This window comes from Filicampus tigris, chromosome 3 (genome assembly GCF_054856515.1).
Source record: "Filicampus tigris isolate MCC_2025a chromosome 3, RoL_Ftig_1.0, whole genome shotgun sequence".
NCBI lineage: Eukaryota > Metazoa > Chordata > Actinopteri > Syngnathiformes > Syngnathidae > Filicampus > Filicampus tigris.
In genome coordinates, this window is record NC_141219.1 from 9,027,597 (window position 1) to 9,044,641 (window position 17,045).

At 40.7% G+C, this 17,045-nt stretch overlaps 1 protein-coding gene across 6 annotated transcripts in view; it reads left to right on the top strand.

Annotated features, from left to right (window-relative positions):
• Positions 1–689: 689 nt before the first annotated feature.
• Positions 690–17,045, top strand: part of pcdh17 (protocadherin 17) — a 55,074-nt gene continuing 38,718 nt past the window's right edge. For 3 of the 6 annotated variants that reach the window (XM_086025764.1, XM_086025767.1, XM_086025766.1), the window contains exons 1-2: positions 690–1,252; positions 1,894–4,692. In XM_086025764.1, the coding sequence (XP_085881890.1) occupies positions 2,197–4,692 (2,496 nt within the window). In that variant the 5' untranslated portion in view covers positions 690–1,252; positions 1,894–2,196. The remainder of the gene's footprint in view (positions 1,253–1,893; positions 4,693–17,045) is intronic. The other 3 variants (XM_086025768.1, XM_086025769.1, XM_086025765.1) reach the window with 2 other exon arrangements.

Here is a 17,045-nt window from a genome sequence, read left to right on the forward strand (position 1 = left end):
AATAAACATAATGTTTTGTGTGTACGTGTGTTTTAATATTTATTACAAACCCAATTCCAAGGATGCTGAGAAGTTGCGTTAAACTTTTTTTTAATGCCATGATTTTCAACTTATTGTATTCTGTTTTTATTTACTAATTACATTTTACGAAGGTAAACTCACCCACCCATGTTCACTTCATAATAAACTCTTTGAATCTCACATCAGTAATTTCCCAGCAAAACAGCAGGTTAGCACATAAACATGGCAATCTGTATAAAAGATTTGCTCTCGAGCTATGAATCCATTAGGATTTTATTTTTTAAACAAAAGAGTGTGTTTCAAATGTGTTAAACTGAAATCGTTTTTCTTGTTGCCTAACGGTTTAACGGACATTTCTTTTTCATACATCTCACACACACACACACACACACACCCACACACACACATCCACATACGCACACACATCAGTTGGCTTCCTGGATCGTAACAACAATGAAGTTAAGAAAGCACAGCAGTGACGTGTTTTTTTTCTTCCTTTTTTGAAAAATAACATGAAGTGCGGGTGGCCAACGCGCCGCCCATCATTTGTAGTCCAGGCTGGTGGTTGCGTTTGAATCCCTCCTTCTTTGCCCACCTCCTCAAAGCGATTGGCTGCCTCACGAGCGCAGACAACATTTTAATGCAGCGTGTTCGTGCACTGACTTCATTCTATGCTCGGAAGCGCTCTTGTGCTCAGGACCCGTCCAAACGTGCACAACACACTTTGAAACAGCGTGGTTTGCACAGCCGAAAACTCACCGGTTCTATTCGAACGGCGCATTGAGTTCACCCAGAATGCAGACGAACTGTTGCCTCTCCGCTCCCCCGCACTTTGGATGAGGACGCTGGACAAGGACACCACGCCGCTGCTGCTGTTGCTGATTCGAACCTGGGAGAACCCACTGACTGGTCCCCCTTTTCACTTTGGATCTTACCGTGCTGCGCATCTGGATGTCCATCGTTTCTTGAACAAAGGTGACTCACTGTTCGCAGAAGGCGAGCCTCTGCATCCTAATCACACAGCAGAGAGGACTTCAGCTCATTGACATCACAGTCAGACTTTTCTCAAGCCGTTTTAATTTATTTATTTACACTGCAGTGCATCGTAGCCTGCAAACAGAAGGGATACACACTCATTCAATGGGGTCAAACTCACCCAAACCCATTTAGGAACTGATTTTGGATCTTTATATATGTTTTTCTCGTTTTGGGATTATTATATCAATTATGGGTAAGTTACCTTGTGCGTGTGCGTGTGTGTGTGTGTGTTCTCTGGATTTATCATTTTTTGAGGGAGCATGAGGAGCAACAGCTTTTACAGTTGAGTCTTGCAGAGAAAGACACAGAGCACCAGAGGAGAGAATTACATGGTTCTGCTGATGGCTGGCAGCTCGTTTTTTGAATTTTTATGAGGCTCATTTTAAATATCCGGATTATGCGGATTTGTTAATGCGTGTAAGAGGCTCATTTTATGCTCACTTGTTCAAATAACCATGACAATAGGCCATTTCCTGTTGTATGCCCGCATAGTCACCATATCATTAAAGTTAGACAGCTTTCATCCTGATTTTATTCAACGTACTGAATGGCCAGGTAGGGCTTACAGGTTTACTAATTTGTGATGTAAGTAGTAAGTGACATTTAAGGGGAATCATTATTTATCAGTGAATCAATGTGCAGTGTCTTGCCAAGGTTAACTAATTGGCAAGCTCCACCCATGATTGTGGAGATGAATTACATATGAGCCTTGTTTCACTTTTGCCTCAGTGGTGGATCTTATTGCTCCCAGATAGAAATTGCAATGTTTTTTGTCTACCTTCCACTAACTAACTGACATTCACATAATGTATATATTTTTGTGCTTTCTTCTAGGTGCTATCAATTTTTGCTCACAATGAGTATTCAATTTGGAGAGTGGATCATGATTATTGCTCAGATGAGTTAGAGTGCTCCGCGGAATATGAATTAGGCATTCAGCACCACAGATTGCTGGGAGAGGCAGAGGAGGAGCGCAACAGATCAAACACAATCTACCAAGACAAATGTCAAGACCTCACATGATGAACAGGACTCTTCATTTGATCCTAAGTAATAATACCCAGATTTAACCAAATATCAACAGGTCAGAGGCAGAACAGAGACAATACATCATTTTGCCCCTACTACAGAGTGGGGATGTATCTTTCCATTTTCATTTTCCTCCTCTTATGGGCTCAAGCCCTGACATTGAAAAACTTGAATTATTCTGTCCCAGAGGAACAAGGTCCGGGAACAGTAATTGGAAACATTGCCAAAGATGCCAGACTTGGACTGGAACAGATTGGGCAGGGAGGGCAAGGAAAGAAAGCCAACTTCAGGGTGTTGGAGAATTCAGCACCGCATCTTATCGATGTTGACCCCCAGAGTGGACTACTCTATACAAAGCAACGCATTGACAGAGAGACATTGTGTAAGAGAAACCCAAAGTGCCAGCTCTCCATGGAAGTGTTCGCCAATGACAAGGAGATCTGCATGATCAAAATAGATATCCAAGACATTAATGATAACTCGCCCATTTTCCCTTCGGATCAGATTGATATTGACATATCTGAAAATGCAGTTCCAGGGACGCGCTTTCCTTTGACCAGTGCACATGATCCAGATGCAGGGGAAAATGGTCTGAAAACCTATCAGATAACACGCGATGATTACAATCTCTTTTCCTTGGAGGTAAAATCCCGTGGGGATGGAACTAAGTTCCCAGAATTGGTTATTCAAAGACCACTGGACCGGGAAGAAAGAAGCCATCACACTCTTATATTGTCAGCCACTGATGGTGGAGAATATCCAAGGTCGGGTACCATGCAGATAAATGTTAAAGTTATTGATTCAAATGACAACAGCCCTGTGTTTGATCAGCCCTCCTATGTTGTTGAAATTCCAGAAAATTCACCTCCTGGTAAAGTCCTGATAAATTTAAATGCCACAGACCCCGATGAAGGCAACAATGGACAAGTAGTCTATTCTTTTAGTGGCTATGCCCCAGAGAGAATCCGGGAGCTGTTCTCAATAGATTCCAGAACAGGGGTCATAAAGATTCAAGGCGAAATAGACTATGAGGAGAGCCCAGTTATTGAGATTGACGTCCAGGCAAAGGACCTCGGACCCAATCCAATCCCTGGCCATTGTAAAGTCACTGTGAAAGTGCTAGACAGGAATGATAACTGGCCCTCTATTGGCTTTGTGTCTGTAAGACAGGGAGCTATCAGCGAAGCAGCACCTCCAGGCACTGTTATTGCGCTGGTTCGTGTCACAGACAAGGACTCTGGCAGGAATGGGCAGCTTCAATGCAGAGTCCTGGGTAATGTCCCTTTTAAACTAGAGGAGAACTACGACAACTTCTACACAGTGGTGACGGACAGGCCGTTGGACAGAGAGGCACAAGACGAGTATAATGTCACCATCGTGGCCAAAGACAATGGTATTCCACCCCTTAACTCCACTAAATCCTTCACTGTAAAGATTCTGGATGAGAATGACAATGTCCCCCGCTTTACCAAGACAGTTTACCTTCTCCAGATACCAGAGAACAACATTCCCGGGGAGTTCTTGGGTTCAGTTCTTGCTCATGACCCAGATCTAGGCCAGAATGGCACAGTGTACTACAGCATTATTAACTCCAATGTGAGTGGTGGTGATGTCAATACCTATGTAAATGTGAACGCTGCCAATGGAGCCATATATGCAGTGAGATCGTTCAACTATGAGCAAATCAAATATTTTGATTTCAAGGTCCTTGCCCGAGATGCTGGATCGCCACATCTAGAGAGCAACGCTACAGTGCGCATCAGTGTCCTGGATGTCAACGATAACATACCTGTCATTGTTCTACCCCTTCTACAAAATGATACTGCTGAAATCCATGTACCACGGAATGTTGGCGTTGGCTACATTGTCACCACAGTGAGAGCAGTGGACAACGACTACGGTGAGAGCGGGAGGCTCACCTATGAGATCTCGGATGGGAATGAAGAGCACCTCTTTGACATAGATCCTGTGACTGGCGAAGTGCGAACAGCCCACCCTTTCTGGGACAATGTAAACCCCATTGTCGAGCTGATTATCCGTGTATCAGACCATGGCAAACCAACCCTCACTGCTGCTGCTAGGCTTATCATTAAGGCCTCCAATGGACAGCCTGCTGATGGACTGCTGCATGTCGACGACAATCAGAACTGGGACATGTCATTGCCTCTCATTGTAACTCTCAGTATAATATCAATCATGCTTCTGGCTGCCATGGTCACCATAGCGGTCAAGTGCAAGAGGGAAAATAAGGAGATTCGAACCTATAACTGCCGCATTGCAGAATATTCCCATCCACAGCTAGGGAAAGGCAAGAAAAAGAAGATTAACAAGAACGACATCATGCTGGTGCAAAGCGAGGTGGAGGAGCGGGATGCCATGAATGTGATGAATGTGGTAAGCAGTCCTTCCTTGGCCACCTCTCCCATGTACTTTGACTATCAGACACGCCTGCCACTCAGCTCACCAAGATCAGAGGTCATGTACCTTAAGCCCACTTCCAATAACCTCAGCGTGCCCCAAGGCCACGTGGGATGCCACACCAGCTTCACAGGCCCAGTCACCAGCACTACAGACACACCTACTAACCGCATGTCCATCATACAGGTAAGGGGAATTGCCCTACTCTCGTACACTGTTATTCCCACTCCCACGTGACTACCTTCATGAAGCATCCAGGTCTTGTCAACATAACTTGTCTTGTAAAACGAAAGAGAAAGAAACCAACGGCAGAGACAGTGGAGCACAGAGGGGAAAATTAGAAGGGGAGGAGAGAGCATTAGAAGGATTAAATATTCCCGTCCCCTCTCACAGCGGATCTAGTGACATCCACACAAACTATTTGATTTTGAAGTACATCACAGCAAGCGTTTCAAATATTTTTTTTCACTCTACAATCAGCAATTTGTGACTAAATCTACATGCCCACAAAATCCAACACAATATCTTTACATTTTTAATAGTTGCATAATCCTAACTCAATTTGACCATCTTCCAATGTATACATCTTTTTTTTCTTTTTTTTTAAAGACAATTTGTACTCATTAGGGTTGAGGGTAAAAAAGACACCCTGGTCTACTTGCAGCGCACTTATAGACGAGCAACCATTCATACTCACGTTCACATGGATGGGCAATTGAGAGTTTTTTGAGGTATGTGGTAGAGAAATGGGATGCACAAAGTAAACTAATATATAATTAAATGAATGTGGTTATTTTATGCAATGAGATTGAATGACAGAAACTGGTATTTGCTAATTGCTTCTTGATTTTAATTTCCATTTATAGAAGTTTGCTACTTGATTGTAATTTCCACTAATGGAAGTTGTTAAAGTGGAAGTCAACCGCAAAATTTTCTTTACAAGAAAATGGTCCATGCAAGCCCACTAGTTGAAACGTGCATTATGATTTGCATTTGTGGAACACTAGTTAAGCAGTAAAATCCACACATTTTTGTCCATCTCAGTGGGCGGCCATTTTGCCAGTTGCTGTCGACTGAAAATGACATCACAGTGGATCAGGGCTCAGGTAACGACTAATAATGGCTCAACTGGTTGTTACATGAGCCCTTAGCAATGATGTCCTTTTCAGTCATGTACTTTGCTGCTTAACTCATATTCCACATATGCAATATTAATCAGACTGCCGTGTTTAGACTAGTGAAGGCGCAGAGAACACCTAATTGCAAATAATTTGGGGGAGTTGCCTTCCTCTTTAAGACTTAGACTTAATACTGTTAGAATTAACCATGAAGAGATTAGCAGATTGAACATATTTTTACAGCTACTTTAAGCATCTTTGCGAGGAGTATGTAGGTCTATAAGTCTCTAATGTGTGAAATTCTGAGTCTTTTGGCCTTAAGCTCATTAGAAGTCTGTTGTGTCAGACGGGGATTAAGACCTGTAGCGCTACGTAGTGTTAGGACAATGGTCAGTTGTAACTGCTCAAGTCTTTTTTCTTGTGTTTACCTTTTTCATGTCTAGTATTATCATGGTTTCTGTTGTTCACTTGAGGTGTTGGTCTCTTTGTATAATATGAGATTTATTCCTGCGTTCATGTTAGGGCCAAGTTATCTTTCTTTCTGTCTTTCTTTCTTTCTATCTTTCTTTCTTTCTTTCTTCCTTCCTTTCTTTCTGTATTGTCCATTTCACCAATGCCGTTTCTCTCTTGAGAGATGTCTTTTGTCATTTGTAGCTCCCTATATGAGCTGGACATTTCTTTGGTGTTGACTCCGATCAATTGTGACGTGTTCCCACCAGGGAGGAAAGCCACTGTCTGTTGTTCTCACTCTCAACCATGCTTCTATTATGAGCCAGCTGCAAAGGGCAAAGGCCACCGCAAAGAGCATTAGTAGGACTTCCTCATCAGAGGGACAGGGTCATTTCTAGCTGTTTCTCTTCTAATTTAGTGATGATGAATTATACTGCATTAGATTTCTGCACACTCATCGTGTGCACTCTTTTGTCATCCTTCTTCCGACTGTCATAGGAAAAACTAGTCGGAGCAGCAACAAAGCACTCCTTGGTACCTTGTTTTAAGTGGGTCCCCTGAAAGTGTGAGCTATGTAGGGTGCTCTTTTGTATTATTCAAGAGAAACCAATGTAGAGGGAGATGCCTTGAGGCATTGAGTTTCTTCAGAGGCTGTACAGAAGCATATCATTTTCTTTTCCACCCTGCCACCATTCTCCCTTTATGTGGACAGCAAGTAACCCGAGTCAGAGCAAAGTGGCAATGGAGAAAGATGTCAGGAAACAAATACAAAATTCCTCCTTCATCGATCCTCAGGCCCCACAGCCCATCTGTCACTACAGTTGCTAGTGAAGGAAAAATAAATGTATGACGTGGAAGAGCTTACCGCCGGCTCATTCAGTTTCACAAAGGCAACTTGGTGTAGCAGTGTTCACAGGCACCTGCATGCATAGTATCACACTGCAAGGCTGCAAAGCACTCGCAATACTGCATTTGGTCTCTCATGATGATTACAGGCGCTGCTTCGTCTATTGCTAGGAGAGGAATAACACGGACATATCAGCAGAGCTTGGCTTGCCTTATCATTCATTGTCACAACTGGGCCAGCAACCAGCCCAGCGGAGAGCTTCATTTTATTTGCAAGGAGAATTCCTGGGATAAGTAGATGAATGATACGCACAGTAATGATGCTTAATACTGCTTAAGGCGTTGAAGGGAATTACTAAGTGCAGGATGGAGGTTAAAACCAAGCTGTTGTGAAATTCCTCAATGCTCAGAAGGGTTGCTGTGCCTTAAGAGCGTGCCCTATGTAATGTGCCCTTTGTCCAATACAGGTGGGGATTTTATTTCTCGTTGTTACGTTTCAGCACTTGCTGACTCTTTGGGGAAATTGCACTCGTTTTCTCCAAGCTTGTAGAGATGTTGTTTAGTCATCCATAAATGATCACATCAGTTGTTTGAATAAATTGTAATTTTAATTAAACAGACATTTGCCCCGATGAAAGACTGGAATTTTATGGTAATGGGTTGCAGGTGGTACAAAGGCCAAATGGGAGAGACTATGACAGATGCCACACTGAGTCAGTTAACGCTACCTTTAGGTGGCAGCGTTCTGCTGTGAGTTTTTTAGTCAGTTATTCAAGGGTAAACTCGGTTCTTGTCCCTTGCTATTTGGGAAGGGTCTTCTCTATGGATAAATGTAATTGTAATCATGATACCGTCAGCAACATGTGTGCGTGATTTTCAAACAATGTTTAAAATTCACTCTAACTAATTTGAATCACAAACATCCTATAATGATTTATTTTTTTTCATAGGAGTGGTAGCCAAAACATTAAATATAATAATTTGAACTGCGTGAATTTGTGGTATTGTTTAGCCCTCTTTGATTTGTTATGGTTGTGTTTGCATATCAACAATGTTGCTGGAGTAGATGTTTAAAATGAATTCTTTCAGGAATGGTCTCAGTCTGCATAATTCAGGCAGATTTATGTGTGTGGGTGGGTGGGTGTAATTTCATTGTGTATTCCAGGCATAGGATTTAGTCCTTTCGAGCCAGAGCCTCTTCTCTTTTGTGAGCGTGACAATCTTGCATTTGTCCAAACCTTGAAACACCCTTCCTCTGAGAAAGGCACACACATTCAAGCACGCAAACACACTGATGTGCATAACAGGGCTGTGTCTTATCACATCCTCTGCCATATATTATATTGAAATTGCTCCCACACTTGAGAGACCACTGAGGCAATGGATTAGAAAAACACTCTTTATTTAATTTTTCTTCTCCCCTACATCTTAAGATAGCTGCTTTCCTCTGGAGCCTCCAGTGGGATGGGATAAAATATAATGGGGGTGGATGGGGGGGTTTACCTGGAAAAACTAAGTGTACTTTCCGAACAGACTTGGCACTTGTTTCAAAGTCATTTGAGCACTCCCACAGTTGACTTGTTCAGAACCACAGGGCTAGTGTATTAAAACGGCTTCATTTCTCTTTTCTATATTCCAAAACCCCTTACGAGGCTGAGGAATGCTTCGTTGGGGACAAGCGATAAATTATCTATTTGTTTAGTAAAAAATTTAAAAATCAAATGGCATATTTTTTTTCAGTGCAGGTTTTGTTTATTCTATTGCTACTACTGGATTTTTTTTTCCCCTGTCACACTACCAGACAAGCTTGTATCCAGTATAAATTAGGCGACTGCTTTGAATGAATCGTAAGAGTGTATGAAATATTGTTAGTATTTACATTGATTTGCCTCTTTGATTTTTTTTTTTGTCTGCTTTCAAGTGCCCAGAAAATCACTGATCTGACTTGTATTTACATTTATTCCATATTCCCTTAAACTCTGACTATATCTGCCTGTTAACGGTTTTTGAAGATGCATTTTCCAAGCAGACACAAATTCAATCATCACTTACAGGTAACTACTGTATGATTTGTTTCACATGCTATGATAGAGCAGTGGTCGCCAACATTTTTTCTGCCACGGCCCAACTCATGGGCGAGGTGGTGGTTTGGTTGGGTGGTGGTTCTGCGTGTGAAACTTTCCAAATACGTCTGTTTATTTTACTCATTTTCTAGCTTGTGCATTTAATATTAGCGTTACGCGATGGAGACAACTTGACGTGTTAAGAGTCAGTCATAGATGGATGCAACGGAGCGAATCCGGTCACTTTTCAAAATAAAATGTTTTTCAGCCTCAGATAATAAATAAACTGGAAGTACTGTACTTTTTTTTTTCTTTCATCTGTGCGGCCCGGTCCAAAGTGGCCTGCGGCCCTGTACCGGTCCACGGCCCGGTGGTTGGGGACCCCTGTGATAGAGGATAGGTTTGCTGTCGGATTGCAATTCTTTGGATAAAAGGTTTTTCAAATAATTCCAGCAACCCAAAGATTAGAGATTTTAAAGGGAAGTCAACCCGAATATAATTTTTTCCAGAATAAGTTCTATGAAGGACCACTAGTTGAAATTTGGCATTCTGATTAAGATTGCGTTTATGGAATATAAATAATAATAAAGCAGTAACATGCACCCGTTTTTAGCAACCCCAGGAGGCGACCATTTTGTCACTTCTGTTGAAGATGACATCGGAGTTGCTCATGGCTCGGATAACGACCAATCACGGCTCACCTGTTTTCTGAAGCTGAACGATGATTGGTCATTTACTGAACATCTTCAGTCGACAGAAGTGACAAAATGGCTGAGATAGCTAAAAACGGGTGGATTTATCATATTCCACTAACACAATATTAACCAGAATGCCTTGTTTCAACTAGTGAACCTGCATAGAACATATTCTGGAAAAAGATATGTTTGGGTTGACTTTTGCTTTAATGAAACATGATCATTGTATATTTAGAGTGTTTGAATGGTAGGACTTGCCATGCATTCATTTTGAAATTTCGTTATAATGAAAGACCTCCTGATCTGGCAAAGGTTGAGAACAAAGACACTTTGTGTTTTACACGTGTCAAGAAACAGACAGGATATGGCAACACAAGTTGGCCTCTGTGATACTCAAATGGGCCAGACACATTAATGCAATTAGCTTAGTTCAATTGGAAGCAGCCTATTGGAGATGACATGGCCATGATAATAACTGCACTGGCAGTGTATCCATGGAGGAGGGGGAGTGGATTTTCCGGGCTGCACTGTCTAATTTATTGACACCAGAGTTTCAAGTCAATGACATTTGGCCATTTGTATTTGGTGTCGGTGTGATTTGAATTTTCTTTAAGACACAGCGCGTCTTTGTTTTATTTTCCTATTTTTGCTGCCTTGTTTGTACTCTTTGAGCAGATGTATCCTTGTACCTTTTAGCAGCTGATTTTCCACTTCTTTTTCACCTCTTCTTATTTACTACAAACACTCCTCGGGCCCTGCTGTTTCTGCAATTTCATACAAATAGATGATTGTGACCAAATGAAATGTTTATATCCTCAGGAGACCTGAGGCTTTTACCCTTGCACAGCTGGCATTTTGCTTGAACAAGGCAGCCAAGAAGTCAATAGCACCAACAAAGGTCACATAAATCACAAGAACAAAACATTCACTGTGCAGGAATCTTGAATTGTGCTGCCAGGTGTGTTGACATGCAACATATAGGCTACAATCACACAGGTGATATTGCTAGCACTGCTAGGTTGAAGTACCGATCTTGCTGGTTCGTATGATTGGAATGGCCTTACCAAGGGACCGCTTTCTCCTTGAGGACTCTTCGGTTGTTCTCCAGCCAGATGATGGAACAGCATGATTTTAAACGGGTATAGATGGTGTTAAATAGGGCTGAAATCTTGATATTCATGCCACATATCTCAATGTTTCACTGTAAAAACATTTGGGGAAAAAATAACACAATTTTGGGTCGAAACTTGACCTATCCCCTAATTAAGTCAATTGACCAACGTTCTTGTGTTGTTTTGTACAAAACAGCCCATTTTTTTTGATAGTTTTGTACAAAACTACCCGTTTTCTGGGTTTTCTGCAAAAACAACCCAAAAAATTGGATCAAACTGACCCAAGTAGTGAGTGGATCGGTCCATTTTTGACCGAAAATTGTGTTATTTTTAGCACATCATGATGTGATATGGGGTGATATGGTGGTCGACTGGTTAGCACGTCCGCCTCACAGTTCAGAGGTCGTGGGTTCCATCCCGACTCTGGCCTCCCTGTGTGGAGTTTGCATGTTCTCCCAAAAACATGCATGGTAAGTTGATTGGACACTCTAAATTGCCCCTTGGTGTGATTGTGAGTGCGGTTGTTTGTATGTCTCTGTGTGCCCTGCAATTGGCTGGCAACCAATTCAGGGTGTCTCCCGCCTACTGCACAAAGACAGCTGGGATAGGCTCCAGGACGCCCGCGACCCTTGTGAGGAGAAGCGGTTGAGATAATGAATGAATGAATGATGTGATATGATAAGACTAAGGGTTCAGGGGAAACTAAGCCATTTTGAGAGAAATAAACATATCTTAGTATAAAAGAATGTAGACAGTGCAGTTTCATCACAACTAACAGTCAGTCATCAACATTAACATAAATTCAACAATAAAGTTGAAATCAAACATTTTACTGCAGCTCTGCGTTAACAAAAAATAACAGATATTATGCTGCAACAGGCGGAAGGTGAAAAAACAGTTCAATCTTATAGTCTTCAAAAGATAACATAACTGTGTGTGTGCGTGCATGTGTGGCTCGAAGCATGAACATTCTACTTCTACAGAATCATTTCAAAGGAACACGTGCTTGTCCTCGTGACCTCTCGTGAACGCCATATGATGTTGGTCGTAAAATTGTTTGTTGCGCTGCTTTGCTTTTCCACAATTTATGCTAAGCAAGACTTGCACAACACCTCACTCTGGTTGAAATACTCTTATTTATTTATTTTTTATTAAAACTGCCTCCAAATAATTGGGGTTATTATTTTCGACCATATCACTCGAATGTGTAGACTCCGCACCGGCCTTGCCTTTCTCACTCTTTATAATTTCCCTGCTGTGTATGAAGTATGTGTATGTGTCACCCTCATTGCTCCCTTGGTCCCTCCCTTGGATGTTTGTTATTGGCTGGGTTCAGATGTTGTTCCATGGTAAACATAAATTGGTGTTTGTGGTTGCCTGGCGCTAGCTTTCAGGGCAAGCGTAAAAATGTTTTTTTGCAACTGATGAGCAGTAAATGCAGGGTGAGCAGGAAAACTGATATCGAAATTGCTGGTTTTGTGATATCAAGATCGTGAATGTTCATGTCAGCCCGAGTGCTAAACTTAACATAATTGTGTAAAAAGGTGTCCAGCACACAGAAGGCCAAACATGCAGACAATGTATTCTCTGAACTGGCAGTAGCTGGGGCAGCGAGCTGTAAATCAAACACTTTCAAAGTCAAACAAAGTGGATCTCACTCCGCAGTGCTTTGGCATCGGTCCAATGTGCAAGAGCTACAATCTGCCCTCTAGACATGAGCTACTGAAACACCATGCAGCTCCAAGAAGGAATTATGTGCATCTCTTCTCACCTTCTCTCTCATTAGTTGAAGGGAAATGATTTATCCCTATCGCCGTCCTTGCCCTTGTCTTTTATTGCTAAGCACTTCTCCAGTTACATCAGTAATGTGATTAATTGACTGAGTGGACATACTGTACCATAAAAATCATCTCATTTGCTTTCATTTCAGCAAAGTACATATCAAAACAAATGGCTGTAAAACAGATGTTTTTGCCCACAGTGACAGTGAGTGCCATTTAAAGAGTATTCTAGATATGGCTGGTGTATTTCTGCCCATTAGTTTGTGTGGCAAGGGTGTCTCAGAGGGTACAGTAGTAACCCCACTGTTTGCACTGTCTGCTGCTTACATGTGAAGCCCAGTTTGAAATGTGACTCCCACGTCTAAAACCTTGTGTGTGTGTGAAGGGAAATGACAGCCACTGTGCTTTGCTGTGACTGTTATGTGTTTACAGCAACAAAAGCATCCTGAGTCGGCACAGCGATACGCTATTGCCAAAACAAAAGGCCCACTAAGTATAGTGGCTAGGCAGAAAACGTTTTTTGTTGTTGTTCTTTTTCTGCTCTTCAGGGTTGAAGCAATGATGGCGAATGCTAATGGAGTATGAAAATGCGATATATTGTATGTCACATCGTTTCCTATTGCATTACATTGATTCACTCAATTGGTCTCAAACTGGTGTTATATCTTACATCGTCTTCTCTCGATCAATTGTTTGTATGTTCTGTTTCTTATTGACTATGCAATATTTTCTAGTGAAATGTAACATTTTATTGTCTTTTGCTCTGAGCTTTAATAAAAAGGAAATCAAGAAACAAGCTCTCTCATTTACAAGCTCTTGTTTCAAACCTTTTTCCTTGCTCTCTCCCAGCACTTGTCATTGCTAATAACTGTTACAATTGCTCATGTTACTGACGACCCGAGCCAAATTCATAATGATGAGATTATCTTGTCAACAGTACAGTGTATATGTCTGCCATATTGATCTCTGTGCAGTCTTAATGAATAAAGTACCACGGAAGAGGCACTGGCTCAGTGTTAACTCTGAGCAGATTTTGCTATTTATATGCCCTCAACACTGCGTAGATGATGAATGGAATTATGGAGTACTGTGCCTTTCTTTTCCTTTTTCCTTTCCGCGACTCTTCTTTCTTTCCTGTCCAGATTTGTAAGCAAAAACAGATCCCTCACACATTGTGGGAAATGTGTCACACTGACATCTTGAGTCCATGTACTCCCAGGTGGAGAGGCATAAGTGGAAGTGTGGGTGTGCAGGGTGGGAGACGATTACGAGCAAGGCAGTCCATTGAATGTGTCTTTAAATGTCAATGTTTAGGAAGTATTATTTGTCCTATTATATAAAGGAATTTTGCGAGGTTATTTCGCTTTATAGGCAGAGATTATGCTTGATTGTTTCTTTCATGGGCTTGCTGATTATTGCTAAACCCGGTTTGGCAAATTATTAATGCACCATGGACACACTTAAAAGAGCCAGAGGGGAACAGGCCATCTCACGCTTGCACAGCAAAGCATTGCCCCTTGAACCTTCTTTGAGAGAACAGAAGTATAACCCTGTCTTCCTGTGTTTCCTATTAGCTGAGAAACCTCATCACCGCTGACCCAATACAAATAGTGAATAGGTCACCTTGAACTGAAACAGGACATTCTGGTGTGTGTGCGTGTGTGTTTATCGAGTAGGAAGAAAAGGAATCCTGGTGGATGGTACATGCGCTTATGTGAGTCAATGCATCTATTGATAAGGCATGTGCATTTGCTCATAGATCTGGCCTTGGTTCTGGGCTTTGAGAAGAAAACCCTTAAATCCCAGAATGACTCCTGTACCGTAAATTCCAAAGGAATATTTTTCTTTCTTTCTCGTTAACTTGTCAGGTGTTATGCATTTTATTAATGATGGGTTTTACCACCCTGTTTGTTCTTTTTTAGTATTATTATTTTATTTCAGTTGGAATAGACAGTCTAGAATGTGGACAGAGGGTGGACAGATTTATAGTTAATTCAGCGTGAGTGTTGCAAACAGATACAAATGGGAGTATTTCATTTTCATATACTAATAAAGCAAAAAAAAACATTCATGTCAGCTCATTCAAATTCATTATTAAATGTCAAAGTTAAATTATTAGTTTACAAAATGTATTATGTACACCTGGCATGAGCAATTTAAATGCTGGAGGGGGCACACATTTGTATCTGTGCTACTGAAAATTGTATAGAATAATTGTGTAATCACATAAACTGTATTTTTACATAATACATTTCACTTAGATTGCCTTTTTATACTATCAACAGTTTTATTTCTTAAACTCACTTTGCATAAAAATAAGCAAAAATGGCATTTTAGTCTATTTTACCATTCCAAACAAAACCCTTTTAAAATGTTGTATGTTAAATGCTATTCCATGAATGCTTATTGATGCATGTAGAAAGTGATAAGTTGGTTCCCTCTAAAACAGCTTTGTTTTTGGGCTGACTTAGCAGTGGTTTAAATGAGGGTAAAGCAAGGTCAGTGCTGACGCAAGACTTAAGTTAACGGCAAAGACGCACTAAGTATTGATGAGGACGTGCAGAATGATTAGCAGCATCTACTCCAGTATTGCATGCTGTGCCCGTTACTACTTTCTTCACAAGGTCGGTTGAACAATTAAGCAACAAGTAACGTTTTTCTTCTCCTACAGTATTAATCTTGCCCTGTTCTCAGTTTATTAGCAGCCATGAGGCTTGTCCCTGTTATCTGAACCAAATGGTTGAATATGTCATATGTCAATATGTTTATTTGAACCGTTTTATTGCTGTGTTTGATATTGCAAGTGTGTTCAAGTAAATGTCGATGCCAGAAGCAACCATTTCCCTTCACTCCTGGGGCTAAACTGCCACAGATGTGGATTTTTAGGATATAGTACACATGATATGTTGTGTTGCTGCTCCTGTTTGAAGCAGACTATTTCCTCTGAGCTAAGTTGACTGCTGTGTTCTTGTAATTATGTTGCATTTGAACACTTTCGTGCTGGAATTTGTGCATATGAGGAGAAGAAATTCAAGAGGGGGTCACAACTTTCCCTACCTTTTAGTCAAATAGACGTATGTATGGGGTGTATTGATAAGGTATGTGTCTTTTTATATGCTTCATCTCCACACACACGGTTAAAGTCACTGAAAACAGAGTTTTTGAAAAACTACATACACACAAACATGTTCACTACCCACCATTTCACATGTCACGTTAACTCACCACTTCAATGCACATAATTACGCGGTCTGGTAGAGGATTTTGGCAGATAGCAGGTCTCAAAGCTCCAAGGTTAGTCACGGCAACACACTCAATTTTGGTCAACCTTCTTACAGGATTTGCATGAATGACACCTCGCTGTAATACACATTTGCCAAAAGACACCATGTGTCACTGCAACTGTTAATATGATCATAGAATAAAGTACCTATTGTCACTAATTAACGCATTAATGCATTATTTTTCCCCCTTTTAAGAGATTTTGAAATTGGTACCATTTTTTTCTTGTTACCATAAATACTATTATTTAAAAAGAACAAAAAATGTTCACAACACAAACTCATTTGTTTTCATTTTGGCAGTTCAATACAATATTTAGTTGAAGATATGTTGATCAACCTGTTTCTTTTTGTCCCTGGCAGATTTGTGTAGGTTGTTGTTTATCTCGCGAATACAAGGAATTGAGTTTAAACAGATTATGCAAGTGTGTTTTGTCATATCTGGTAAACAGAATATTAAAAGATTGCTTATTAAGTTGACACTTTTGATCCACTTTTTTACATGGAGAACTCTGTTTTGCCCCTCTTAGTTTTTCATGGAACATAAAAATATGTTGTAAAGTAGTATGTTGTTTATGTATGTGTTTATACTACATAAATGGGAGAGAGAAGTATCAAGCAATGAGTTCAAGGGTATTCACTCTCAGGAGGTGTGCGTTACATTATTTCTTATGTGAGATGAGTCTCGAGATAATAATGACAGGCTTTGTTGACCAACCCTAAGGCTCACTTCTGTTTATCCCCTAGGTGTTTTTCTTTTCATGCACTTGAAAGGTAATTTAGTTTTTACAAAAATTACATGATAAACATTATTACAAATAATAGATGCACTCTCTCAAAAGCAGTTCAATAATGCTGTCTTTCCGAGAACAAATATACTGTAGCTGCCTATTTTACTTCAAGACACGGTACCTTAAATGTGACGAGATTAGTAATTTTTCATCATAGAAAAAACATTGTCAGATTTTTCTCCATGACAATTCCTCAAAAGGACGATTTATCTAATGTCGCTGTAAATGTGATTTGAAGGAAGTCAGCTCCAAAGTATGTTTTGTCATGTGCTTATTAATATTGGTACGAACAACGAATATGCACAGAAAAAAATAATCCCATGTGTGTCCCATCTTATTTTTAAAATATGGATAATTTGCATTTCCAAGTTAGTTTGCGGTAAAGTGTCAACTTTAATTTGC